This window comes from Peromyscus eremicus, chromosome 7 (genome assembly GCF_949786415.1).
Source record: "Peromyscus eremicus chromosome 7, PerEre_H2_v1, whole genome shotgun sequence".
Taxonomy (NCBI): Eukaryota; Metazoa; Chordata; class Mammalia; order Rodentia; family Cricetidae; genus Peromyscus; species Peromyscus eremicus.
The window spans coordinates 34,519,615-34,546,193 of record NC_081422.1 but is presented as its reverse complement, the minus strand read 5'-3'; the positions used below and the strand labels follow the sequence as shown (position 1 = coordinate 34,546,193).

Here is a 26,579-nt window from a genome sequence, read left to right as displayed (position 1 = left end):
TCAAGTGCTTTCTTAAGGGAACAACATCTTGATAGTGTATATAGAGAGATCTACTTCTGTCTGCATGGGCAGGAGGAGGGCAGATCCATGTCTGAGGATCTCAAGGGATCCGGTTCCCATCGCCCCCTTTCCTCCTTGGGTCGTATACAAACGTTACAAGGAATGAAGTGCTTGGGTGCCGTTGAGAGGCTCCTCATCTGTGATGCAGGTGACCGGATTGGGTCAGGGCTAGTGTATCCCAGGATAACTGTGGAGACTTGCCTGGGGTGGTGGCTGCAAGGGGATACCTGCTGTCATTGTGATGTGCAGTTAGCCAACAGCTATACAAATAACCCCATTTCTTGTGGTCTTACAGTCAGTTGTGACTGTGAACATTCAAAAAGTCCGTAGAAGCAGGTCCCGTTAGATGCAACCTTCTTGCTCCATCCGCCCTCCTCCAGGCATGTATGGCCTTAGCTGATGGATGGGAATGTTCAAGTCCAGAGTTCCTTCCTACAAAGTAGCAGTTCCCTTGGATATGTGGGTTTGGCCTCCAGCTTCTGGATTGGAGGAGCCGGTGGCACTATAGTAAAAGACTGTGCTTTCTAGATCAGACCGCAGTGACAGCCTTTCGAGGCATGACCACAGAGAGACCCTAGAAGAGGGGGACTGAGTGTCTGCCTTGCTACCTGCTGCCCTGGCCAGGCTGGCCAGTGAAATCTGTGTGAGGGAGAAGCATAGTCATGCCTGATCCCCATCCACTGCTTGTCTCCGGCCACCAGAGGAGAGGGTCAAAGGTGTCGGGCAGACTTCTGGTCAAAAGGAAGAACTTGGTGAGGGGAGATCACGTGAGCATCTGGTCATCGTTGTGGTCACAGTCCTTCACACCCTGGTTCACAGTCAGCTCCACCCTGTGTCACACACACACACACACACACACACACACACACACACACACACACACAGAGCTTACCAGCTGGCACAGTGGCTGCCCAGTTCTGCATTCATGACACAAGCCCCAGGTTGCTGACCATGCACAAGCTCCATCCCTCTGGTACCACTGAGGCTTTGACCCGTTGGTGAAGTTTCTTACATCCACATAGAATGTTTGCAAGTAGAGGTTGGAAACTTGGCACATTCCGGCCATTCCTCTTCTTTTACTAGAAAGTTTCAGATCTCTTGGGGAGATCAGAATGAGAATTCCTCGATGGTAGACCTGGGACAGAATGTGGCTTTGTGATTACCAAGTTATCACACCATGGGTTGGGAGAAGCCTTTCAAGATGACACACTTCTCCTTTCTTCCCCCTGCCGACCCCCAGCCATCCCTCTGCCGTTAGCTGTTAGGAGGTCAGCCAGTTGTTGGGATAGGAAAAATTCACTCACCTGCCAGCTGGAAGCACAGTGTGACTTTAGGCAGTCCCTTCTTCCCCTGTCACCAAAATGTCCCACCCTGCCTTTGCCAGAGATGACCCGGAACAGAAGGCTGTACTGGGCTCCATCTGTACTTCGCTTCTAGTCCAAACCCACTTGGGGACTAGGCTTTGGATGCCGACCACACATCCCACACCCCCATCAGTAGAACCTGGCGATGGGGCTCCGACTCCTTCTGGTTGAGCGCTAGCTAGTGCTGCCACTGCCTGTGTCCCCAACTGCCCCAGCTGTGGTGGGACTTCCAGCATGGACTGCTCCCTGGGCCTCCTTTCTGGGGCTGTCTTGCGAAAGGAGGACCCTGCTGAGCATCCACATGGGAAGCATTCAGCTGCATTGGGGCTCCTTCGCCCTGGCCACCCTCTGCTGTCTCTGTCACCTTCACCCCAGGGGGAAGGAATACTCTGGCCACTTCCAGCCTCTCTTCCCTGACTAATTTCCTTCTCTCTCTTTTTGTTTTGTCTTTTCAGAAAAGCCAGAGTTGGTACAATGTAAGTATTTCTGTTTTTCTTCTTGTCGGGTAATAGTAAAATGGGTGTGTGGTGGGGGTGGGGTAAGAGGTGGGCAGAGGGAGGGAAAAGTGTCAAGTACAGCTTGGGTTCTCTGAGTTCTTGCCCTCGCCAACCCAAAATGCATACAGTGGTTCCCATCTGTAGCAGGTTGGCTAAGACTTGGGGAGCAGGATTTGATCTGGGGACATGAAGAAATGACCCACCTCTTTGCTTTCCTCATCTAGTGCCCTATATGAAGTCAGGGGGCAACCATGGGGGAGTGGCTGTTTCAGGGCCAGACAGAATTCTGGGGTCAGGGGGAGCCAGGGGGCCAAAGTTAGCATCCGCTAGCCAAGACATCTTGGCGGGTACTGGAGTCGAGAGACTACGCTATGTGATGGAATCTGTTGCTGACATCCAATGTCCTCCAGAGCACGTGCCTGATGAAGGGCTTGGCTGCTTCCGGTCTGTAAAGCCGAGTCTTCTTAGGTCACCCCCCAGTGGCCGTTTCTCCAGCTCTGGACCCTGAAAATGCTTTGTGGAGTTAAGCGGTCCCTGCGAAGGCCCCATTCTCCTTGCCGCATAGACCAGGTTGTGAGGCCCTGAACTCCTCCCTGGAAGAGCAGCTAGCTAAAGTCTCTCGGCCTGCCCTGGTCATGTGGTCAGTGCCTTCAGGAGGACTGCCCAGTGGAAGAGCTGGTGTGTCCTGCGGTCTGCCTTCAGACCCTGGTCTCTCCTTCTTTGAGCCGGTCTGTGCTGAGAATACCATTCTTCCTCCCCAACTCACCTCCTCTTGTTCCTGCTTCTGCTCCAGTGGGATCTAAGGCTTGGAGCAGCCATGGGGATGGTGGAATGACAGGGTGGGAGGGAGCAGCGGAAGGGCTTAAGGAGAGGCTCCTGTTTAATGTGGGGCTGCGGGTCCAAATCATCCCTCTGCAACATGGTAGTAAGTAGTTCCTCAAGGTAGGCACACGCCAGCTAACACTCTGCCTTCCCACAAGCTACTCTGGGCCTGCCTATCCCAGGTGCTTTGTATTGATCTACCATCCACACCCCCACTGAGCACCCCAAATGGCCAGTGTTGCTACAAGGAAGTTGAGGATTGAGGTGACAGTGAGTGGCAGAGAAGCTGAACTCCGCCTCCTCTTGCCTGTTCCTTCTCCCTGACTCATCAAGAGTCTTCTGGCCTCTGGCCTCCTCTGGCTGATGGCAGCTCCTATCACAGAGGGAGGAGCTCTCTCTATGTGGGAGCGAGCCATCCTGGCCCAGCTGTTGCAAATACCCCAGCATCCTCTACCCAGTAATCTCCTTTTGAGCGGCATTGTATAAATTAGTGTCACCTACGGGAAACAGAAAACACATGGCCACAGTGTTATTGGGCAATTAAAACATCCAAATTTGGACACGCAGATCCTGTCTCTGCTGCGGCTTTGGCTCTTCTCGCCCCCTTTCTCCTCACATGGAGCAGCACAGCTGCTTCCATTTTGTCTTGCTTTCTCCAGTTCTTTGTACGGCTCCCCGCTCCGTGCTCTCTGGCCTGCACCCAGCATCCTTTTCTTCCCCTTCTCTGCTTCCCAGTCACCTGGCTGACTCTCTGTTTCTCCCTGATTGCTACGAGTTTTAAGCTGGATCACCCCTCCACCACTTCCATCTCCACGCCCTCCCTCGGCCTGATTCTGAAGCTGTGACATCTGAGTACTCTGGGTGTAATGACAGGCTAGGAAACCATGCCCCCTTGCTTGGGCTGGAGCATGGGGGTGGGTCATCTGTCTGCAGCTGAACTTGACAGATGCTGTTGAACTTGTATGTCCTCCAGGCTGACCACCCACATATCCCTTTCTGCCTGCTCTGGGCCGCTGCCTATAGGTGCAGGAAGTAGAAAGGATTGAAAGTGGAGGAGATAGAAATAAATGGCGGGTGAACATCGGGATGCCAGAAACAGAGTTTCCAGTTGCCCTAGCTGCAGGAACTAAGAGGTGTGCATGGGAATTGCACAGTCTGTAGCCTCTGCTTTTGCTTCTTCCTGTATCTCCTGGACAAGCTGAAGAGCTTGATCGGTAACTGCAGCCGTGGAGAGGCAGGTTGGCTGTGGTACCCAAATAGGCTAGTTGGATGGGATCCTCCCGCCCTTACTGATGAAACAGATGCCCCGGTTCAGTTTTCCAGAGCCACTTATTAGTGTAGTTAGCCAGTCTGTTTGACACTGCGGAAGTCTCCCCCGGGTTCTCTCTGACCCTGCTGGTACATTTACCCCGGACGTTGGCACAACTGCTTTGGCTGACACTGGAATCTATGACCTGGGTTCTCCGAGAGCCACCTGCTGGGTAGGGTTTTATAGTTCTTGCTGGGCCCTGGGTGGCTAAGTACCCTTTTCTCTCTGAGTGCTGTGGCTCTGCCTTCTACGCTTGTGTTCAGATACATCATGGGGGGAACTTCCATCGACCCCTCCCTCAGCACTACCCCCTCATAGTCTACATGGGAGGCTCTCAGCCTACCCTTGTTGCTATGACCTGCTTTCCCTTAGACCTACCTTTCACCTCTGCTGCTCTCTGCTGGCTGGCTGGCTGGAATCTGACCCTCAGAGAGCATCCTGGAGTCCTGTTCCTGTGGCTCTACACAGCGCCTTTTTCTCTTTCCCCCAGCTAGAGTCAGCTCACCAGCCAGGATGCCTCGGGTTCTATCCCTGGCACTAGGAGTCCTTCAGGTCGATGCAGGCTTTCTAACCCCTGCCCTGGGGGCAGGCTAGAGTCAGGGCCCTGCGGGGCGCTGACTGCTCCAGGAGTCCCTGAGACACCTGTTCAAGGGGCCTGTGTGGAATTTAAGAGGAAGCCATTCTGTGCCACCATCACCACCACCAGTCTGCAGAGGAGAAAAGTGACTGACTCATTGTCCCACAACTAGCCAAGGGAAGCAAAAATAACAGAGTAACCTGAGCTGAAGGGTGGGTCATAAGAAAGGAAGTGGCTAGACCCTAGTGACATGGGCAAGAGTCCATGGAGGGTGAACGTCAGGGTCAGGGTGGAGTATGAAGACCCTGTCTTGTGCAACTGCCCTGGGGCCCTTCTTGCCCTTCACCAGCTCATTTCACTCAGCAGGGCCTCCAGCCTGGGAGTACAAAGGTGCAGCCCCAGTGGTCAGGAGCTTAAGGGGTCAGGTGACAGGGCATTGGAACTGTAGTCAGAAGTAAGGGTGGTCAGACTAAAGCCTGAGGGATACAATGTGCCTTTCAAATATGCTCCTTCCCGGTCCCGGTAGGCACGGGTCTTGCTGAGCTCCAGGTGGGTAGATAGACCCTTCTGCCTTATGTCTCATTCCTGGGGTGTTAGTGTTTCCATAGCAACTTAGGGACAAAGCCTAGAATAGGGCAGCTGCTGGAGACAGCACCCACATTGTCTGACACTGTCCTCTGTTAGGAAAGCTGGCTTTAAGGAAGGGAAGGAGGGATGGAGCCAGTCCCGGGAATGACACACAGGTCTAGCTGGCATCGGTTTGGGAACAGTAGGACAAAGCTTTCTAGGAGGGGATGCAGGTGTTGGGGTAGCAGAGATGACACACCCAGTGCCTGGTATTTCCTCCAAGGGTGGTCCTTCCTCATCGTCTGTCTGTCTCCCACCTATGATTTTACCCATGACTTCTAAGAATCTTCCTGACGGGTACCCTCATGACAGTCAGCCCCATCCTTCACTCCCCAGTGGTGGTATGACCTCTCCAGATGAGACCCCCTCTCCCAATCCTAACTCTTCCCCCACCCTTCTGCATTGCACCCATGCCCACCCCATGTTTAGTCACGTTCCCTTGTCCTTGTCTCACCCACATCTGGCTTCTGCTTACCGGATTTGGCTGAAGCACCAGGATTTCCTTTGTGGATCTTAACTGGTTTCTCCCTAGGTGAGGTCAATGCTGAACCAAAATCTTTTTTTTTTTTTTTTTAATCTGGGCTCTCTCACCCCCTCCTTCCTGCTGAACCTGGAGGAAGGGTACCAGTTGGTCCCAGCACCCAGTGTTTGCCATAGAGTTAATGTTCAGCTAAGAGCCAATTCTGGCTCCCGGAGTTCTGGCCCTGCCCTGCCCAGCCCTTGGTGAGGGGGTGGAGACAAGACCAAATGCAGACTGAGACTCATCTCCTACGACAATATCTCTCAGGTTGTAAACTGTCCCTGTCCTGTTCAAACAGTCACCATCTCGACTTGCCTGTGTCTCTGGCCTGGATACCAGTGTTTCCAGGGAGTTTCTGTTCAAGTCTCTGGAGCCTCCTGGAATGGTCTACACTGCCTGTATCTTGGGTGTGGTGTGGCCCTAATGAGATGGGTTATGGTTACCCCGGGAAATAGAATTGCTGGATTCACCGGCCACAAAATTTGAGGACCACTGACACACAGGGCAGGGAGAACTTGATCTTAGGATAGAGTCAGGGCAGGGACTACGCTCCAAGAAGCCAGGCTTGTGGTTTAGGGGTGTGTGTGTGTGTGTGTGTGTGTGTGTGTGTGTGTGTGTGTGTTGATAAGATGCCAACAGAGAGATAGGGAATACATTCATGTGGTAGATAATTTCTACACAATATATGAAATACTAAGTTCTAGAGAAGATTAAATTGAAGGGTGGCTCATTCCTGGGGAAGATGGCATCCAATGGAGTGCGGTTTACCTTAGGTTAGATGAAGGCAAGTGTCCTTCAAGATGGAAAGGGGAGGGAGTTAGAAGATGCCTCGGGCAAGGATTCTTTCCCCTCTGTTTACCCTAACAATGGCTGTCATGTGCCTCTTAACTGGAGTCTTCGGGTCTGAGACCCAAGAATCCATATTCTTTGGCTTCGCTTTTAAAATTTAAGCATAGGAAATTACTAAGGTTTGTAAGACAAAGGAACATTACCCATAATGCAACAGCCCGAGACCTTCCTGATAGGGTAGGCTGTCTGGGTAGAACAAGGGAGCTGCCACGATTATTTCTAGGATCTTGGGAGTCCACGCCCTCCCAGTCCCCATGCTGTCTACTCCTCCTCTCTACCTCCCTGCCTAGAGCCGTGGTTCTCAACTTTCCTAACGCTGCGACCCTTTAATACAGCTCCTCATGCTGTGGTGACCCCCAACTGTAAAATTACTTTTGTTGCTACTTCATAACTGTAATTTTGCTGCTATCATGAGCCATAATGTAAATATCTGATATGCAGCCCCAGTGAAAGGGTCATTCAATCCCAAAGGGGTCGCGGACCACAGGTTGAGAACCACTGGTTTGGAGCCCTTTCTGCCCTCCTGGCCTGCCTGCCGTCTCTTTCTTTTGCTCGTCTCCCTCCTTCTCGCCAGGGTCCACAGGTCTGCTCTTACTGTTGCTATTTCCCCTCAAGGTCCCCGCAGCCACCCGTGATTCTGCTTGGCTTTGATCCTGTGCCTCCGTGTATGGAAGGTGGGACTCAGTCCTTGGGAAAGCCCCTCGGGCCGACCTCATCTTCTCCAGGCTGTCTGTCCGACCTCTCTGTGACCAGCCCATTTGGAGATTCCCATGTTTGCTGCTGTTGCATCAGAGGAGTTGCCCAATAGACAGGTTCCTTGAAGGAGAGCTGTTTCCTAAGAGACCCCTTCTCTATTCAGTCTCAAATTTCAGATTTCACCAGAACTGTGGTGCCCTGGGCACCTCCCCTTCTCTTCCTCCACTGAGAGCCCTGGCCAGCAACTTTCCATTGCAGGAAACATCTGCTGGTTGCGGCCAGGCTAGGCCTGGGGTTACTGCAGGACATTGGCCAGGCCCATCACCCGGATCCTGTAACTTGAAGCATGTGCGGGGCTCTGGCCTTGCCCGCCCACCAGCCCTGCCTCCCTCCCTCAGGCCCCAGTGACTCTTAACAAAGAAGTCATTTGCTGGCCAGCTGAAAGGAGTGCCTTCTGGAGGCAAAAGGGGTGTGTGCAGGGGTGGGGATGAGAGCAGGCCCCGTGCTGCAGCTAAGTGGTGGCCCAAGTTCTGCCTGGGCGAGAGATGTGAGTCACAGCAGTCCTGGTCTGATGGGGGGATAGAAAGTACATTGAACAGGTCAGTCCTTGGGGGCAGATCTGGACTAAGGATCTGGGCCATCCTGGTCCTCCCTGGAGCTTCCGAAGAGTCACTTTGTGAGTCACTCTGAGTGTGAGTAGCTAGTGGAAATAGACCTCTGGACCCAGCTGTGGCTCATCCTGCTCTGCAGAATTTGCCCATTCACGTGGGGCTGCCCTTCCGCAACTCTCAGCCCGTGTTGTGTACCTGCTGTATCTATGCCTACGGGCCTCACCTGGACTCTTGAGTGGCTGCACCCACCAGATAGTATTGCCTGACCACACCCCCTCTGGGCTGCCCCGAGACTGAAGACGAGGGAAGGATGAAGCGGAGTCCAGCTGTGAGACACTGGCCAGCCAGCCTGCTCTGAGAACCATGCGTATTATATCTTTTCATTTGTGAGAGTTTGCACAGGGAGCACGGCTCTGAGAGAGGAAAAGACAGCAGCCAGGGTTATAGAGACCCTCTGTGCAGAAGCCAGAGACCACCTTGTGTTCGGTCCAGGCAAGACTCACTGTTTTCATTCCGAGGGAACCTGAGAATCAGCATAAGGACTTGGGGACCCTTGCCTGGGACATTTGTTAGGGGTGATGGAATCTCTGACAGAGTCTGGGGTCCTCTGGAGCCTCCTGCTGGAACTGGACAGCCAGTCTCTGCTGTGGTACTTGAAGAGGCTTGCTGATGGCGTGGAATGCTACTGTTGGCATGGATCTGAGAGAATCCCAGCCGTGAGTGTGTAACCCGAATTCTCTGGGTCTCTGTGACTATTCTGTGTACTCTCTCATGCCGCACTTGGCTCTGCTGAGAGCCTCAGACTTGACAACCCTTGAGCCAGAATTCTTTGGCCATTTTATAGAGGTGAGCCTTGCCTCACCTTTGGAAGAGAATGTTTAAGAGTATGAAGGGAGTGGGTATAGGGGGCTAGGTTCCCCAGCGCCGAAGGGGCATAGGATTGAAAGCCAAGTATTCCCATCCAATGTGTCTTTGTACTTTAGTACGGAGAGGCTGGCCTACCATCTACATCAACAGACAGTAGAATAAGGACAGCTAGGTACAAATGTGGAGTAAGGAGGCCTTCCCCACTCTTCCCCACTGCCCTAAGCACAAAAGATCAATGTCTTTTCCTGCATGCTTTTGGGAGATTGTACCTAGACTCCTGTGCGTCCATCACTGTGGGCCCTGGAATTCTCTCATTGGTTATGATAGAAGCCCAGAGAAGATGACACTGTGGATGAATGAAATATTGGAACTAGGAGGACTCTAGGCGTCGGGTTACCAGATACCCAGTTTCCCTTGAAGTGGATTGGGGGGCCCTGGTAGGCTGCCTGTCATGAGAAGCTAGTAGGAGCCCCAAAGCAGGCGACTGTCTTCTCCCGTGAGTGTGCTGTTGCAGGGAAGCCCTGTGGTTGGTTTTCTTTTTAGCGGTTGGATAAGACTCATGTCCCGTTCCCACTGGGTCTCCACATTCCTCAGGCAAGCTGCTTAACCTCTGCCTCATTTCCCACAAATATGAAGTAGGGTAATGAAATCTACCTTGTGGTGAGGTGTGGTGATGTATGTGGTGGACATATGCTTGCTCTTGCTGTGGGGTATTTACAGTTGTCTAGAAGGTGAAATATAATGAGGACTGTATGAGCTGTCAGCTTGTCAAGCAAGGGTTTCCTGTGTGCGGATTCTCTTCTAGAGGGTGGGACATTTGCATAGTATTTAGTGATTCTTGGAGGACTGTTGTATCTGAGGTCTTTGTTTGTTTGGGTTTTTTGTTTTGTTTTGTTTTTCTGAAACAGGGTTTCTACTCTGTACCCTTGGCTGTTCTGGAACTCACTCTGTAAGCCAGGCCTCAAATTTAGAGATCTGCATGGGATTAAAGGTGTATGCCACAACCGCCCAACCTGAGGTCTTTTCTAGCCCTAGAAATCATAGGATAGATAGGCTTCTAGATGGCTTCCTCTAGTGGTCTGGAAACCTGGTTGAAGCTCACACAGGTGACTTGGGAAGTTTGACATCATATGATGATAGTGTGGTATACTTTGGGGAAGATAACTGGGCCTTTCATATTATACATGTAAGTAAGTCAAGAACAAAAGCTTGAAATTCAAATTATAGACAGACTGACGAGAGGTTCCTTTTCCTCAGCTCCTCTCTGGTTTCTCCCTCCTGGAGCTTCGACCCAAACTGAGCTCACACAGTTTTCTCTCTCTCTAACTCCCTTCACGTTCCTCTTCCTCTAGTCAGAGCAACAGGCTGTCATGGAGGCGGGCAGCTCTGGGTTCAGACTCGATCACTCCCAGACTTTGTTTCCACGTGGGTCATTTAGATTTATAGAAAGTTGAAACGTGAATGGTTGAAGGGTCCGTCCCCTACCAGCTGTGTGCCTGTGGATTCCCAGGGAAGTGGGTGAGGGGATAAGAGGCCAGGAACTACATGTCACTGCCAGCAGAACAATCTGTCCCTCAGGCATGTGTCTCTGGCAGAGGGTCAGCAGCCTAGTGTGTGTGTTAAGTAGGTCAGCACATGGCCGGGTAGAATGCAAATGTGCCTCTGTCCTCATGTGTGGCTCTCCCTAGGTTGTCTTCTCTTTGTATCATCCTCGAGTGGCCTTCATCTATGGGCACTCATCTTTTTTATTTCCATTCATTTTTGTAAAAGCTTTCAAGCTGTGTGCCTTGAAAGGGCAGAATTCCTAACTATTCTACTGGCTGGTGGGATTTCCAGGGAAGATTTGCCAAATTATTCTATGGGCATGACCAGGCACAGGATGCCAAGCCGTTTTTAGGATCTGGTTCTCTATACTGTACACGTCGCTGGTCCTCTCCCGGCTTCTGTGGCTTATGGAGAATGGACTCTCATCCTGGAGTCTGCCACTGCATAGCAGTTGGGTGCCCTTAGGCATGGGGCTTCTCTCTTGCTTCAGTTCCCTCATTGTACGTGGATTTGGTAGATGGTTTGGTAAGAATAGGGAGGGAGATGTCATGCCTGTGTGCCAGAAGGATCTTTAACTTCACAACTTGTGTGTCCCTTTTCTTTCTGTTACTGGATTTTTTTTTTTATTTTCCTTAGTGCCATGTTTTATGATTAAAAGAAAGTTATGTCTTTAGCTCACTGTGTTAGTCATAACAAACTTCAAGAGGTACGCAGTGTCCAACCCTCTTCAAAGTCCTGCTGAGATCTAGGTTGGCCCTCAGGTCTTTTCCACTGCCAAGGTAGAGCTGGCAGGAAGCAGGGCAGTGATAGCTGGCATCTTAGGTCCTGGGAAGACCTTTGAAGGTTTCCTTCCCGGCTTTCTCTTCTTGGGACATATGTGGGCCCCATATTTCTCACTGACCGATGCTGTGTGAAGGGCTTTTCAGGACTGGCTCCTCTGTGCTATTTCTCCACGCCAAGGCCCCTTTCTTAACCCGGCCTCTCAGGGACTATGGCAAGAGAGCTTCATCTCTCTGCTTTTCTGACGCATAAGCATTCCCCTCCTTCACCCCAGCATCCACCTCTAATCCTATAGCGTGCGGACACATCATGCTAATCTTGGCTGTTGTTGTGCAGGTGTTAAGCCCCACTTACAAGCAGAGAAATGAAGACTTCAGAAAACTCTTTAAGCAACTTCCAGACACGGAGCGCCTCATTGTTGGTGAGCTAGTGACCTGGGAAGGGGCCAACCAGGAAGTCTGGAAGTTCCAGGGAGAGCACTCAGGCTGCCTCTGCCAGAGCCTGAGAGCCAACACAAGCAAGCAGGTTGAGCTGGCAACAGGCGACATCTTAAGTCCCAGATCTTAGGATCAAGCACCATGCCTGTGGCATGCATCCTTGAGAGCCCACCCAGGAGGGATTCAGAGGCATACTTACCTCTGCAAATGGTCACTCCATAGAACCAGTTGCTGCCATGGTAGTAAGAGGATGGAAATTAATTGAACAGCACGGGCCTTTTTAATTGTTCTAAGTCCGGCCCATTAGTGGCTATCATACTCATTCATTATCCATCTCCTTGGTGTTTTTATCATGAGATGTTAGAGACTCCCTTGGATGCTAGATCAAGTGGCTTATACACCTAGTCAGCAGCAGATGACTAGACTCCCCCAGTGCCGGAGGGATGGGTGGCACACTCAGTCTACACTGGTTTGCTGAAAATGTCCCCTGCCTCTGAGCTTCCATATCCTGCTTCCTACACAGATTACTCATGTGCACTCCAAAGAGACATTCTTCTTCAGGGCCGACTCTACCTCTCAGAAAACTGGATCTGCTTCTACAGCAACATCTTCCGATGGGAAACTCTGGTAAAGACCTTGAACTTGGGTTGGTGCGGGACTGTAGGTGATGCAGGTGTTGTATTTTAGTGGTAGTATGCTTACCGCTTACTCAGCATGTACAGGCTTCTCTGTGCTTGGTCCCCAGCATTGCAAAAAGAAAAGAAGAGAAAGATCCAGACTTGTCCCTTTGGACATGGTCTTGGCCATGACCAAGCAAGCTGCTTTCATTTTCTTCATTTACTGACTTTGTGTTCTTCCCAAACCTTTATGGTGTGTCCCCTCCACCCCCCACCCCCCCAGACAGGGTTTCTCTGTGTAGCCTTGGCTGGCCTTGAACTCAGAAATCCTTCAGCCTCTGCCTACTGAGTGCTGGGACTAAAGGCATGCATCACCACCCCGGCTCTGCCTTTATATTGTTAACACCAACCCAGGCCTGAACACTGGAAGATACCCAATTTTGAATCACAGTCATGGCATCTCTTCTGCCATGTGCTTCTTTCCCATCTCTTGGGTGTGGAGGACAGTCCAAAAATGTTTTCCTTTGGCAAATGCACATAGCTATCTGGTATGAGTTGTGGCAGAGCGAGGCACAGTAAAGTGGGCAGGACGTTGGCTGAAGGGCTTAGAAGAACTGACTTGCTCACTTTCTGGGTTCTGCATTTTATTAATTGTGATCTTAATTTTTTAAAATTTGCCTTTATTCCCTCATCTTTTAAAAATCAGATGGAGAAAAGTTACTCAGATGATTTTATAAGCCCTCCCAGCACCAGTGTTCTGTGTTTTCGTCAGTAGCAAAAATGGCAGGTCCTCTGCCCATATATTGGGTTGTAGAACCTAGGTACCATGGCTAGAGATGGTTCCTTAGCATATGGCCTCTATGGCATAAGGTGTAAACTGTATCATCTCTAAGTTGGTCCCTTCCAGGGCCAGAGTTATGAGAACAGCGATTTGATTTTGTCTGGCAACTAGTGCCCCATGAACACTTTTTGCCTGATTGTGCTAATGCCCTCTTTTGCTTACTACTCTGTCACCATGGTGATGCCAGCTGACAGTCCGTTTGAAAGATATCTGCTCCATGACTAAAGAGAAAACAGCTCGCCTCATTCCCAACGCCATCCAAGTCTGTACTGATTCAGAAAAGGTGAGTGTTGTCGAGTTCTGACCTTTCTACCCGTGCACCCCCATATCCTACTCCCCATTTCCCCACTTCTGTATTCTTATCCTTAACTCACCTTAATCTTTAGACTAATGGGTTTGAAGTGGCAGGCAGTAAGCAGGGTATACAAGTTATAGAAAATACTCCCTGGGTAAGCAGGATGGTTGAAGGTTGAGCAGGGGCTTAGGGTAGCATGTTAGAACTTTGAGCTAAAACACCCAATTTTGAGTCCTGTGACTATAGACTATGCATATTTAGATTTCATCGAAGGTTGATGGGTCAATAGGTTTGTCTCATCCTCTTTATGCTGTATACCAGCTCACCTCTTGCCCAGTTCCAGTTGGTGAGCAAAGAACATTTTTATTTTTGAAGACACAGTTTAGAACTAGAGTAAAAAATACAGAAGAAAGTCTGGGTAAAACACTGAAGGACTTGGTTCTAGTGGGGACTTGGAGATTTCAGGTCCCCAGGGTGCTGATGATTTTGGATACTGACAGTCAGTAGCATTTGAGCCTGAGTATTTTGAATAAAAGGTTTTTTTTATTGTTTCTAGTCACTATGTTAAAAGTTTTCACAGATGTTTCTCTGCACCTTCTGCTTCAATCTAGCACTTTTTTACTTCATTTGGGGCCCGGGATAGGACATACATGATGATGTTCCGGCTCTGGCAGAATGCTCTTCTTGAAAAGGTAAGTCCTGAAGGGCATAAAGTCCCTCTGTTAGTAGATATATGGATGGATGGATAGACAGACAGACAGATAGACAGGAGGGATTGGCTCTGTCCTTCAGCCTGGGAAGGCCATCCACCCATAGTGTTCTTCTCACTTGGATATTGTCCTAGTTGGGAAGCGTGCTTTTATTGTGGTATGGCTGGCTCTTAGGGAGCCCATGTCTCTGGAAATCTTCTACTAGTAATCTTTACCTGAGTCCTGAACAGAGTTAGCTTTTTTAATGAGAATGCTCCAGCACTGTCAGGAGTCAGGCACCTATGACTTCGGGCACTTTTGTCCCACTGTTTTATAGTTATATACTTCATTCATCCAAGTAGAATGAAGCAGGTAGCCATAGACATGACTGCTGTGAAGGAAGCCGGTTTCCTATCCACAGGTTCTCCAGAAATTAGGCATGCCATGGCAGGTCATGCCAGGCCACATTGAAAAGCACTGGGGCTGCTCAGGAGGCAAAGGGGGCAGAAGAATGGGCAAGAGCCTTTACTGTGGTCTCCTGAGATCAGCTGGGGAGGTGAGGAGGAGCAGGTCATGTAGGTCAATAAAGAACACAAGAAAACTCAGTCAAGTTAACCACCAACTGATGGCTGGTACGTTTGAGTTAGGTTGGAAGGAGACACAGATGGAATATTACAGCCCATGTCCATAGAGAGTTCCCGTTTCAAAGCTGTCAGATGTTGGGGGAACTCTCCAGGCCAGAGAAACAAATGTAAGGAAAAAAATCCCTATATAAATAATATGTACCTCTAACTAGGTTACCATATGATTGACATGAATGTATTTATCTTGACTCCAGCCTGAGCAAATTACTACCTGGAGAAACCCAACTAAATTAATTTTTATCTCTAGTTTTTTTTTTTATATTTTTTTTTATTTTTTTTATTTTTTATGTGAGCCTCTAGAGCCCTGGTCTAAACCTTGGTAGCTTTTTGAGCTGAGATCTCCTGACCTTATTAGGCATCAGTAATGGAAAGTGATAATGGGCCTGCATATTTACTGGCAAGTTTGATTTTTTAGTTCACATCTGTTGTCATTTCTGAATAAGGCACAGAGCCATGCACTTGGCATCTAAGTGTCTTCCAAAATGACTTTATTAATTTTATCTAATGAGGGTCTGCCAGCTGCACTTGTCCTGACCATGTGGACTCTAGCTGAGCCAGGCAGAACTGGTCAGGGAAAGCAGTACAGGGAAGGTGAATGGTGAGGAGGCTAGGACAGAGTTGGACAGAAAGCAGGTATGTTCCAGGCGGGAAGAAGGGTGCCCACCTAGGCTAGGGATAGGAGGGGAGCTGTAGGTAAGAGAGAAAAGGCTTATTCTCCTAGTCATCACTGAAAGCTAGCACTCAACACCCACTGGTCCAGAAACAGGACCCAACTGTCGTGCTAGATGGTCCTGCTAAGTCAGAAAACTGGAAGGTTGACTTAAGGTATTCTTCCAGATGCCCGAACCATTCCTTCAAAGTGTGGGTCTGGAGACCTCTTGTATCATCTGGAAAGTCTATTAGTGTCAGGACTCCTGAGTTTCCACTTACTATTCATTTCTTGTTATTGGTTGCATCTCTTTTCCTTATGCTCTTGTTTGTCATGTACGTGTCACGACCACTTTCTCCCTTCTTTTTAGTCTGTGACTCAATAACGTTTCCACCCATGATCCTGGTTTCTTGGACACTCATTTGGCTTCCCTCTGGAAATTGTACCCTATGAAAACTAGTTTTTTCTTTTTTCTAATTTAAAATTTTCATTTCATTCTCCTCTTCCCCCACCCTCACCCCACCTCCCTCCCACTCCTCAGAGGGGGTAAGGCCTTCCTCGGGGAGTCAACAAAGTCTGGCATACCAAGTTGAGGCAGGGCCAAGCCCCTCCTCCTCCCTGCATCAAGGCTGAGCAAGCTATCCCTCCATAGGGAATGGGCTCCAAAAAGCCAGTTCATGCTTCCGGGATAAGTCTTGGTCCCACTGCTAGGGGCCCCCAAAACAGATCAAACCACACAACTATCACCCACATGCAGAGGGCCTAGTTCAGTCCCATGCAGGTTCCTCAGCTGTCAGTCCAGAGTCCACGAGCTCCCATTAGCTCGGGTCAGCTGTCTCTGTGGGTTTCCCCGTCATGATCTTGACCCCCTTGCTCATATAATCCCTCCTCCCCCTCTCCAACTGAACTCCAGAAGCTTAGCCCAGTGCTTGACTGTGGATCTCTGCATCTGCTTCCATCAGTTACTGGTTGTAGCTTCTATGATGACGATTAGGGTATTCACCAATCTGATTATAAGGGAAGGCCAGTTCAGGCATCCTCTCCACTATTGCTAGGAGTCTTAGCTGGGATCATCCTTGTGGATTCTTGGAAATTTCCCTACCACCAGGTTTCTCCCTATCAAGATATCTCTTTCATTGCTCTCTCTCTCTCTCTGTCCCTCCCCCAACTCGGCCATTTCAATCCCTCCTGGAAAACTAGCTTTTCTTAGGGCAGTATTTTTAAAGAGGACAAATAGACGCCTCCTCAATAAGCAAACACTGGGAACTAGACATAGGATTGTACACAAATTGATTGCCCTTCAGAATGAAGAAGGAAATATTCAGGTTGTCAGGAGAGAGCTGGGTAGATGACCTTTCATTTCTGTGGTCCTGCAAGACTGAGTCAGGACACCTATGGATGTTCAGAGATAACTGTGGCCCTAGATTAACATGGGTGTAGAAGATGGGGTGCTTCCCATCTCCAGAAGGCCTGTTAATCCCATTCTGCAAAGCTCTGTTGAAGGGGCAGGCAAGGAAGCTCGACATCCTTGGTTTTGTTGGAATCTACATTTTCAGAAGGGAGACTGGCATCTGACTGGGTTATCTGAGGTGGGTGACATTGTCATAGAGGTGTCTTCTCTATTCAGTTGGGAAGAGGGTCCTTTGCCTTCTTTCCCCCAACGGGGCCGGACCGGCTTAGTGCTTCTGTGCAGAATGGCAGGGCCTGAGGGAGCGCGATCCAAGTCATTCTCTCCTCTCTTGCAGCCACTGTGCCCCAAGGAGCTCTGGCACTTTGTCCACCAGTGCTATGGGAATGAGCTGGGTCTCACTAGTGACGATGAGGACTACGTGCCCCCAGATGATGACTTCAACACCATGGGGTGAGTGTGGCCTTGGGTGAGCCTCCCAGAAGATATCAATGAGGACATCATCTGGAAAATGGTATCTGGGTATCACGCTACAGGAAACAATGGAGGGAACCAGTGCTTCAGGCAGAGGGAACAGTAACAGTAATGAAATGGTCAGAGATGGAGCCAGGAGGTCAAGGGAGCAGGGACTAGTAGTAGCCCTTTGGCCAATGTGACAGTTGGCTTTTGGGCAGAAAGGAATGGAGAGGTTTGTAATAGACAATTGGTAAGTTCTGACTTAACATCTAGACAAGACTAGTATGGCTTCTGTGTGGGAAATACACTCAAGTGGAGACAAGAGGGACTTGTTCCAAGGTTGTTAGATGATGATTTAGAGGACACATGGTGGTGGTGGTGGTGGTGGTGGTGGTGGCAGTTTGGACCAGGGAGGTTGCAGTAGCTCTGACGGTAATTAGTTCCTCAATGTATTTTGAAGGATTTGCTCATGGCTCAGAAACAAATCCCAGGTTTGATTTAAAGTTTGTTGGTTTAACTCTTTGGAAGAATGGAGTGGTTCTAAACACAGATGGGGACTGTTGTTGACGGAGTTTGAGATTAGAAGGTTGGTTTTAGGCAAACGGGGATGCCCGTTAGCCAAGCGGAGAGATCAAGTAGGCTTTTGAGGATGGTTGTTTGATTCATGCGGAAGTCTGGGCCAGGGCTCTAAAGCTGGGAGTCACTCATGGATAACCATGGGGTTAGCTCAGTCCTCCAAGTGAGCGAACGTAAAAAAGTAAAATCACATTCAAGGACTCGGCTTGGAAGCACTCAGCAAGAGTGGGAAGCAGAGAAAGAACGTCCAGCAAGGAAGGAGTGTCTCACACACTAGAAGCCAGGAACAGGGAGTTAAGGATGGGGCCTCTCACTGTATGACATGCTGCAGGTAGGAAGATGAGGAGAGTGAGGGGCTGACAGGGGTTAGGTGTGTGGAGACTAAATGTTGTGTGAGAAGGTAGTAAAATAAAACCAAGGGAAGAGCACAGTGCTCAGACCTTGGCTTGGAGCAATATTAATGTTGCTTTCACATTGGCTCTGTCCAACCCTATTTGCTGATGTCTAAAATGCACGTCATGATTTACTGGGTGCTGTAATACATCCAGATGCTACTAAATGGACAAGTCAGATGTTAATGTCAGCAATGACTGTGAGGATAATGACTGCTCCAGTGGCACTCTTGAAGCGTCTCTAGAACGACACCTGCCTTCCTTCGGGATGTACAAGGAAGAGACCTTTGTTAGTTATGATCTATGATTTGGGCAGTACTACTGAGGGAGTACTGTATTCAGAGTCCAGTCTTCTTAGTAGTTGATGTTTCAGAAAGGAAGTATGTGATTAGAACCCAGATGTTAGATTCAGATGATCGGCATGTGATGGGACCCAACAGAAAAGCGTAAGATGAGGTATGGTTATGTTTGGGTAGACATACATCTAAGGAGGGTATCTACAAAAGGGGAGTTTTCAGATAGAAGTTTCTGGGTAGGGAGAGGTGGAATAAGAAGGGAATGAGGCTTTGGGAGAGCAACGAGGGGGTAGCTTTTTGGTTGGCACAAAATGACATACAAAGAAAAGAAGCAAGAAAGCCATAGTTTCAGATTGGGAGACAGGCCTAAGTCCTTAGACTAAGGACACGGAGACTAACCTGAGCTCCTGGGGGGTGGGGTCTTCTCCAGCTACTGTGAAGAGATCCCTGTAGAAGAGAACGAAGTGAACGACAGCTCATCCAAAAGCAGCATAGAGACCAAGCCTGATGCCAGCCCCCAGCTGCCCAAGAAGTCCATCACCAACAGCACACTGACCTCTACGGGAAGCAGTGAAGCCCCTGTCTCGGTATGGGTCAGAAACTCAGGGCAAATCCCTGCCCTGATTAGTGGCCATTTTCTCTGAGTTCAGTTAACCCCTCATGAGCCCCACCAGGAGCAGGGAAGTTGGAAGGGGTTCCATGTGGTCACCGTGACTAAAGGAACATCTTAGAACTCATGAGCTCTTAGTGCCATGGTATATTCCAAAGGCCAAGAGCTAGATTCTCAGCACCTTGTTTACATGACTTGGTTTGACATATGAGAAGATTGAAATTATTGAAGTATTCCAAGTCTTCTCAGAGTAGAGCTGTTGGTGGACTACTCCAGACAGCCTCTTTCTGGATGCCTTTCCTGGGTCTTTTTTCCCCCCTTCCCTGCCTTGATCCAAAGTCAAAATCACACATGAATATAGAACCATAGGACAGCTCATTGCTTACCCACGTCACGAATGTTGGTTGAGTCCCTTTGCAGTTTATTTTCCTACTATGCTGGAGTTTATGGAGGCTAAATAAATGTCTGTGAGGACCTTTCTCCTCAGGAACACTGTTGCAGAGAAGCCAGAACTTTGCTGAAGGATTAGGGCACATGTAGGCAAGAAGGGGCTTGTTTCCTCAAGGACTCTCAGAAAAGGGAATGTTTTATTCCACATTCGGTGGCCAGGCTAACCTGCCTTAGGATGAAAACGTCATTGATGCCTCGCCTTCATTTTCTATTTGTGAGATTAGCTTTAAAATAGAATCGATTCCCTTCTGGTGCCAATGAGAGAATGGAGCCCCAGACATGCCCGTGAAGCACACTATGATCCCGAGGAAAAGGGTATTGTTGACAGGCAGGCTGGCATTATAGCCGCATGGTGTGAATATAGTTCCAGAAAGGGCCTAGGACGGGAGCGCCTCTCGTAGACCAGTGTGCCCTTTGAATGGCACGAAAAGGGCAGTAAGTGCTTGGTTCTATGCTCCCTCTTCTGGGTAGCTCAGCACAGTCCTAGCACCTGACCTCCACCCTGCTCCTGAGCAGCCGTGCTGGGAACGGGGTGACTTCTAAGGCTGGGTAGCTGGTCTCCCTTTTGAAGAGTTGATCCACAGAGAGGGACCTTGGTGGCTGATTCTTGATCTCCACTGCAGTTTGACGGCTTGCCGCTGGAGGAAGAGGTGATGGAGGGTGATGGGTCCTTGGAGAAGGAGCTTGCCATTGACAACATCATAGGAGAGAAGATTGAAATTATTGCGCCTGTGACCTCCCCTTCACTGGACTTCAATGACAATGAGGATATCCCCACCGAGCTCAGTGATTCTTCAGATACCCACGACGAAGGTGAGCCTCTGAACGTGTGTCTAGAGCATCCCTTCACCTCTCCATTGCGCAGCATGAAAGGAAGCTGAGGTCCCAGAGAAGGGAAGCGATGCAGGCAAAGGCACTAACAGTGAGCCCATGAGCCCAGCCACCCTTCCCTTGGTGGTAGCGCCCACATTAGCCAGAGGTATCAGTGCCTCAGGGATGTCACACAGCCTCCTGCCCTCCCCGTCACTGTCTTCTTCATCCTCTCTTCTGTACAGGAGAGGTCCAGGCCTTCTATGAGGACCTGAGTGGAAGACAGTACGTGAACGAGGTCTTCAACTTCAGCGTGGACAAACTCTATGACCTGTTGTTCACCAACTCACCCTTCCTTCGGGACTTCATGGAGCAGCGGCGCTTCTCTGGTCTGACCTGCGGGCTAGCCCCTCCCTGACTGCCCATCCCTACATCTTCTCCACCATACATCTTCCCCTCCTCCTCCCCCTCCCCCTCCCCTCCTCCCCCTCCCCCTCCTCCTCCCCCTCCCCCTCCCCCTCCCCCTCCTCCTCCCCCTCCCCCTCCCCCTCCCCCTCCTCCTCCCCCTCCTCCCCCTCCCCCTCCTCTTCCTCCCCCTCCTCCTCCTCCTCCTCCCCCTCCCCCTCCCCCTCCTCCTCCTCCCCCTTCCCCTCCTCCTCCTCCCCCTCCTCCTCCCCCTCCTCCTCCTCCCCCTTCCCCTCCTCCTCCTCCCCCTCCCCCTCCTCCTCCTCCCCCTTCCCCTCCTTCCCCTCCCCCTCCTCCTCCTCCCCCTCCTCCCCCTCCCCCTCCTCCTCCTCCTCCTCCTCCTCGTCCTCCTCCTCCTCCTCTTTTCCTACCTCTTTCCATATACCATTCTTTCCCCAATGTCACAGGCTCCTCTTTCTGGCCTTACATGGTGCCAAAGATCCCCTAGGGTACTCTTTGCCCTCTCTGTTACTAGCACTGCAGGTTCTCATCTGCCCTCTGTTCACCAGACTCCAAAGATTGCCCAGTGAGCAGGCCCTGCCAGCTCTTTGTCCCCACAGGGCTCTGTGTCTACTCCAGGGCAGCTGTTCGGCTGTTTGGGAGGTACCCGCTGTACTGAGTGTGCTTCATCGGCTCATTCAGTCCTCAGCTGTGCCGTGTGTGGGCCTCGGGGTTCCTGGCACTAGGGTGTTGGGAATCCGCAGCCCAGGCTGCTCTTTATCTGCCTGTAGTCTAGAAGGGCTGAGTGAGGATTCATATCTGGTACCCTGGGGGCTCATGTTCTCACTCTCTCACTTAGTTTTTCCCACAGCACAGATGTGACACTGCCTCTCAGAGATGCCAATCATCCTCTCTGAGCAAAAGCTCTAGGCAACGGGGCACCCGCTATAAGGAGAGGCACCTTGGGGCCACGGGGTGGCCACACTCCCTGGGGATCTGATGCCCTTACCACAGTAACTCCAATGTTGCCTGCACCCCCCGCAGGTGGCCCCGAGACCTCCTGCCCCAGCCTTGGAACAATCAGCATTCTGCAGCTCTCTGTAGAATTTCGGCAATGCCACAATGGGCCTCTTTCTGCTCCAACTCCACCTCCTCTTCACCACCTCCTCCAGCTTTCAAACTCCCATTGGCTTCCAGGGGAGGGGGTGGCATGGGGCAAGGAGTTCATTGGCAGGGAGATTCAGACGAGTGGCTTTGTGCTGTTCCCCGCCCCCCTCATGCTAGGGCTCTTCTCTGCCCTCAGATATCATCTTCCATCCGTGGAAAAAGGAGGAAAATGGAAACCAGAGCCGAGTGATCCTGTACACTATCACCCTTACTAACCCCCTGGCTCCCAAAACCGCCACTGTCCGGGAGACACAGGTGAGCAGGCAGGGGAAAGAATCAAGGGAGACTGTGTTTGGAAGTACTGTCACATCATGAAGGATGAAAGCTGGACTTGGGAGATGCCTCTGGATCTAGGCTTGGTTTAGTCCGTAGGCAGCAGCATCCAATGAGCTCAGATGCTGCCAAGTCAAGTGATGCCACACTTTCTTTTTTTTTTTTTTTTTTGTTTTTCGAGACAGGGTTTCTCTGTGTAGCTTTGCGCCTTTCCTGGGACTCACTTGGTAGCCCTGGCTGGCCTCGAACTCACAGAGATCCGCCTGCCTCTGCCTCCCGAGTGCTGGAATTAAAGGCGTGCGCCACCACCGCCCGGCGTGATGCCACACTTTCTATCCAGGAGTCCAGGGGCAGGGGCACTGGGAAAGGTGCTGTTCCGATTTGGCTTCTCCTCAGTGTTGGTCAATGGTGCTTCCCTACCCACAGACCATGTACAAAGCAAGCCAGGAGAGTGAATGCTACGTGATAGATGCTGAAGTCCTTACCCACGACGTGCCATACCATGACTACTTCTACACCATCAATCGCTACACGCTCACCCGCGTGGCCCGGAACAAGAGTCGACTCAGGTGTGCTGTGTGAAGGCTTGTGTGGGGTGTAGGTGATGGAAGGCGTTCACATGAGGCACTGCCCCTTGGCTCACTGGGGAGAAGGGGGGCTGGCATACTTTCACTGTATGACCTCCCTGGATCCTGAGACACCTCACCTTCCAGCCCTGACTTCATTCTTCTGCACCTTGTGTCCCATGGAGCACTTTGCATCTTCTTTGGAAGATCTTCACCATTGCCCGCTGTTCGTTTTGTATGGTTTATATGGAACTATGTAGGTACTTAAACTACATCTGTTGGGCTCTTTAGAATGACCCAAGGAGATGAGTTAGCCTCGTTTATCAGAAGAGTAACTTTGTCAAGAATCAATCGCGCCCCAATTCATACCGAAGCTTAGCTTTCAGCAATCGGACCCCATGCCCTTTGCTCCATGTCCTGTGTGGTAGGATTTCCTATTGTTTCCACTGTTGACCAGTGAGAGCTCCTAGAGACCTCACCTAATCCTGACCTAACACAACCAGCTCTCTGCGCTCAGCCTACCGACTCATATCGCAGTCAGATGAAGTTAGCGCTGGATACTGTGATGCCCACTCAGAGAGAAATATAGACCATGACTCTGGAGGAAGTATGCCGTCTAATTATAAAATCAGCACACACACACCCGTTTGAAAATCGTCATGGTTGATGGAGGCTAGACATTCGCAGGAGGAGCTAGTCCATTCTCTGTGCAGAAAAACAGATGTTGGGTGGGAATGTAAGGAGACTCCAAGCATGGCCGTGGTCCTGTCAGGTCCGGGGGAGTTATCACCCCTGGAGAGGCAGCAAATCAGGATAAACAGCCTTGATGTGTGTGTGTGGGGGGGGATTATGATTTACTGACAGATGCTCATACACCTAAGGAAGACCAGACAGCAAGGCTTTGACACGGGAGGGCAGATAGCGATGCTGCTGCATGAGTGACGGGCGATGGTACGGGCAGTGGCTGGCAGAGGGAACTTTCAGAAGGGTTTGGGTGTAGCCTAGAGCCAGGCAGGTGAGAAGACGCCCAGAGCTGCAAACGATGAGGCACTGGAATCCCTACTTGGATCGAAAAGGGTTTGACTTTCATTTCTAAACGTTCTCTTGATTGGCTGGGAGGCTGCAGAGCCTATACTGCCCTCCCCCCCCAACCCCCGCCCCCCCCCCCCCCCCCGACTCCCTACACACGTATACCACTAGCCTCTCATCTTCTGTATTTTACAAGCTGTTTTCTCAATATGAACAGCTGATCTTGTTTCTAACGGCCTGCTCCTCAGGGTCTCCACAGAGCTCCGCTATCGAAAACAGCCCTGGGGGTTTGTAAAAACTTTCATCGAGAAGAACTTCTGGAGTGGACTGGAGGACTACTTCCGCCATTTAGGTGCGTGCCACAGACCTCATGTCATCTAGCCTGAACCTTTCCTTTGCTGTCCTGTGCAGCTGCTGGCTTCCGTTCGGGGGAATGGGAAACCTGGAGAACAACGGGTTGTTCTCTGAGACCATAAATTGGTTTCATAGGGTGCCTAATTCTCCCCCTGAAATGAGCATCAAGTTTGGTATGTCTGGGGATGTATATCTTCCTAGAGACTGCATCTGTAGCTTTGAGACCAATAAGGAGGGACTGTGATTTTTCACCTACTCTCAAATGAACCTCAGACACTAGTATTGAGTCATCTTATTATAAGAAAGATCTGAGGGCATCCATTTAGGAAATGTGTGATATGTCATAGATTATATACATGGAGGTGCGAAGGTTGGGAACATGGTCCTCTAAGCAAGATTTGGCCTCAAAAATCCTTGGCATGGCCATCTCTGAGGGTCGTCTTCCTGCTGGGCCAGCTTCCCAGGGTATGTCTGTAGGAATATGGTCCTAGTAGAGAGCTGCTTCTGGTGGACATTATGTTGGGTTGAAGCTATAGGTCTCTGACATGCCCTTTTGTGTCTGACAGAGTCTGAGCTAACCAAAACAGAGAGTACCTACCTGGCTGAAATGCACAGACAGTCCCCTAAGGAGAAAGCCAATAAGTCTTCAGCAGTACGGAGGAGGAAGCGTCCCCATGCCCATCTGCGGGTTCCTCACCTGGAAGAGGTCATGAGCCCTGTCACCACACCCACCGATGAAGATGTGGGCCACAGGATCAAGCACGTGGCAGGTATGTTTGTTCCAGATGAGAATGGTTGTGTAGATTGGGACCATGGGGAGGAGCTGTATGCCTCTGTCTGACACATAGATGCACACCCGGTTTTCACTGTGAGCAGAATTGGTCACTTGTCCCTCACAGACCCACCAAGTGCCTGTCTGCCTGGGCTGTGGACTCCTGCTATATTTTTTCCTCTTCTCATCCATCCTTTCAATCCTCATTATATTGTCTGTCTCTCCAAGGGACCTAGAGACCACGATTCCAGTGTTTTACGAATCATGCTTTGCACATGCTTGTGAGTTTTTCCGAGCTATGTGAGGACTGGAGAAGACCACTATTTCCCATGCACTCCTCATTCCAGCCTCAACTAGAGCACGCCATTTGTGCTTTAGTTATGTGTTTTAGATATAACGTTTGTGATGAATGTCACATTCAAGTAGACTGACTGAGAGAAGTTACATGTCATGTAGCTGATTATGAAGCCAGGGCTGGGAGCCCGCTGCCTCTAGCCTGTCTTCATCAGCCAATCACATCTCTATATCCTAGTTACATAGCTACATTTTCTCATTCCTTCAGTAATTATCTGACCCAAGCCTTGACTTTGCAGATTTTGCCTCCTCATGTTGTAGGGCGAGATGTGAGCACAAGGTCACTGAAGGCATGATGCACCGTTCCCTGGTACCCTGTCAGCAGTGTGTGGACTTGTGGACTGTGAAGATGATGATGATGACCTATTTATTCTCCCACAGGTTCTACGCAGACGCGGCATATCCCCGAGGACACTCCCAATGGTTTTCACCTACAAAGTGTGTCCAAGCTGCTGCTGGTTATCAGCTGTGTGTAAGAGACTCCAGGTCCTTCTCCCCTGGCTCCAGCATCTCCCTGCTCCTGCCTGGTGCCGGAGAATCATCCTCATCTCTCCAGCATACGCTCCCCTTTACTTTTACCCCTCTCTCCTCTTGGTTCCTTTGTCTTCGAGTCTTCACTGGACCAGTTGCTCAGTCATTTGTTACCTTATCTGTGTCTTTGCGTCTTCTCAGGACTTCTTGTGTGTTAGCCTTCTAGGGGGAAAATGGTGTATGCAGTATCTATGCCAAGTGGGCGAGAGAGGCAGAACGCTTAGGATCCCTCCTCACGATAAGTGCTGACTGACATGGGGATGCTTCAGGACATCTTAAGAGTCCATTAATTTATAAGAGGTCCTCTTGAGTGTCTGCTCTGTGCCCAGCATGAGAGCCATACACAGAGTCCTTACTGGCAGGGTAGCCAGACAAAATCAATGGTTCCAGTCCGGGGAGAGCAGATGCTTATTACAATGTAGGTGACTTATAATTAGCACAGCATTATAAAACCGTAGATTCGATATCTTGCACAGTAAGTTGAATTAGGGAGATGAGAAGCCAAAAGACCTGATAGGAGAACACAGCTGTCTGGTGTGTGAGTCCTTATCTGTCATCAATGCCCAGGACATGCTAAACCATTTGAATGAAAGGCATTTGGAGCAGCTGAGGACAGCTTTTCTGCTTGGCTTGGCCTGCAGCCTGGCATCCCATTGCTCTGGATTGGGGATGAGATGTTAGCATGGAGATGGCACAGGTGGATGAGAGGCATGGCAAATACCCACATGCGTGCTCTATCTTCCGTACACCGGGCACCAGACCACCTCGGGGTCAGTTTTGCTCCTGTGACCCTCCTGTACTTCTCCCTGAAGCATCCTCAGAGGGATGTGAGGG

At 50.3% G+C, this 26,579-nt stretch overlaps 1 protein-coding gene across 10 annotated transcripts in view; it reads left to right on the top strand.

The window, feature by feature from the left end:
• Positions 1 to 26,579, top strand: part of Gramd1b (GRAM domain containing 1B) — a 189,543-nt gene that overhangs the window by 136,799 nt on the left and 26,165 nt on the right. For all 10 annotated transcript variants that reach the window (XR_009380202.1, XR_009380204.1, XR_009380206.1 and 7 more), the window contains 14 exons: positions 1,880 to 1,900; positions 11,461 to 11,545; positions 12,085 to 12,188; positions 13,207 to 13,302; positions 13,926 to 14,006; positions 17,042 to 17,157; positions 18,855 to 19,011; positions 20,108 to 20,297; positions 20,540 to 20,683; positions 22,003 to 22,121; positions 22,566 to 22,708; positions 23,983 to 24,086; positions 24,655 to 24,858; positions 25,596 to 25,686. Coding sequence is in view for 1 of the 10 variants with exons in the window: in XM_059267661.1 (XP_059123644.1) it covers positions 1,880 to 1,900; positions 11,461 to 11,545; positions 12,085 to 12,188; positions 13,207 to 13,302; positions 13,926 to 14,006; positions 17,042 to 17,157; positions 18,855 to 19,011; positions 20,108 to 20,297; positions 20,540 to 20,683; positions 22,003 to 22,121; positions 22,566 to 22,708; positions 23,983 to 24,086; positions 24,655 to 24,858; positions 25,596 to 25,686 (1,655 nt within the window). In the remaining 9 variants the exon portion in view is untranslated. The remainder of the gene's footprint in view (positions 1 to 1,879; positions 1,901 to 11,460; positions 11,546 to 12,084; positions 12,189 to 13,206; positions 13,303 to 13,925; positions 14,007 to 17,041; positions 17,158 to 18,854; positions 19,012 to 20,107; positions 20,298 to 20,539; positions 20,684 to 22,002; positions 22,122 to 22,565; positions 22,709 to 23,982; positions 24,087 to 24,654; positions 24,859 to 25,595; positions 25,687 to 26,579) is intronic.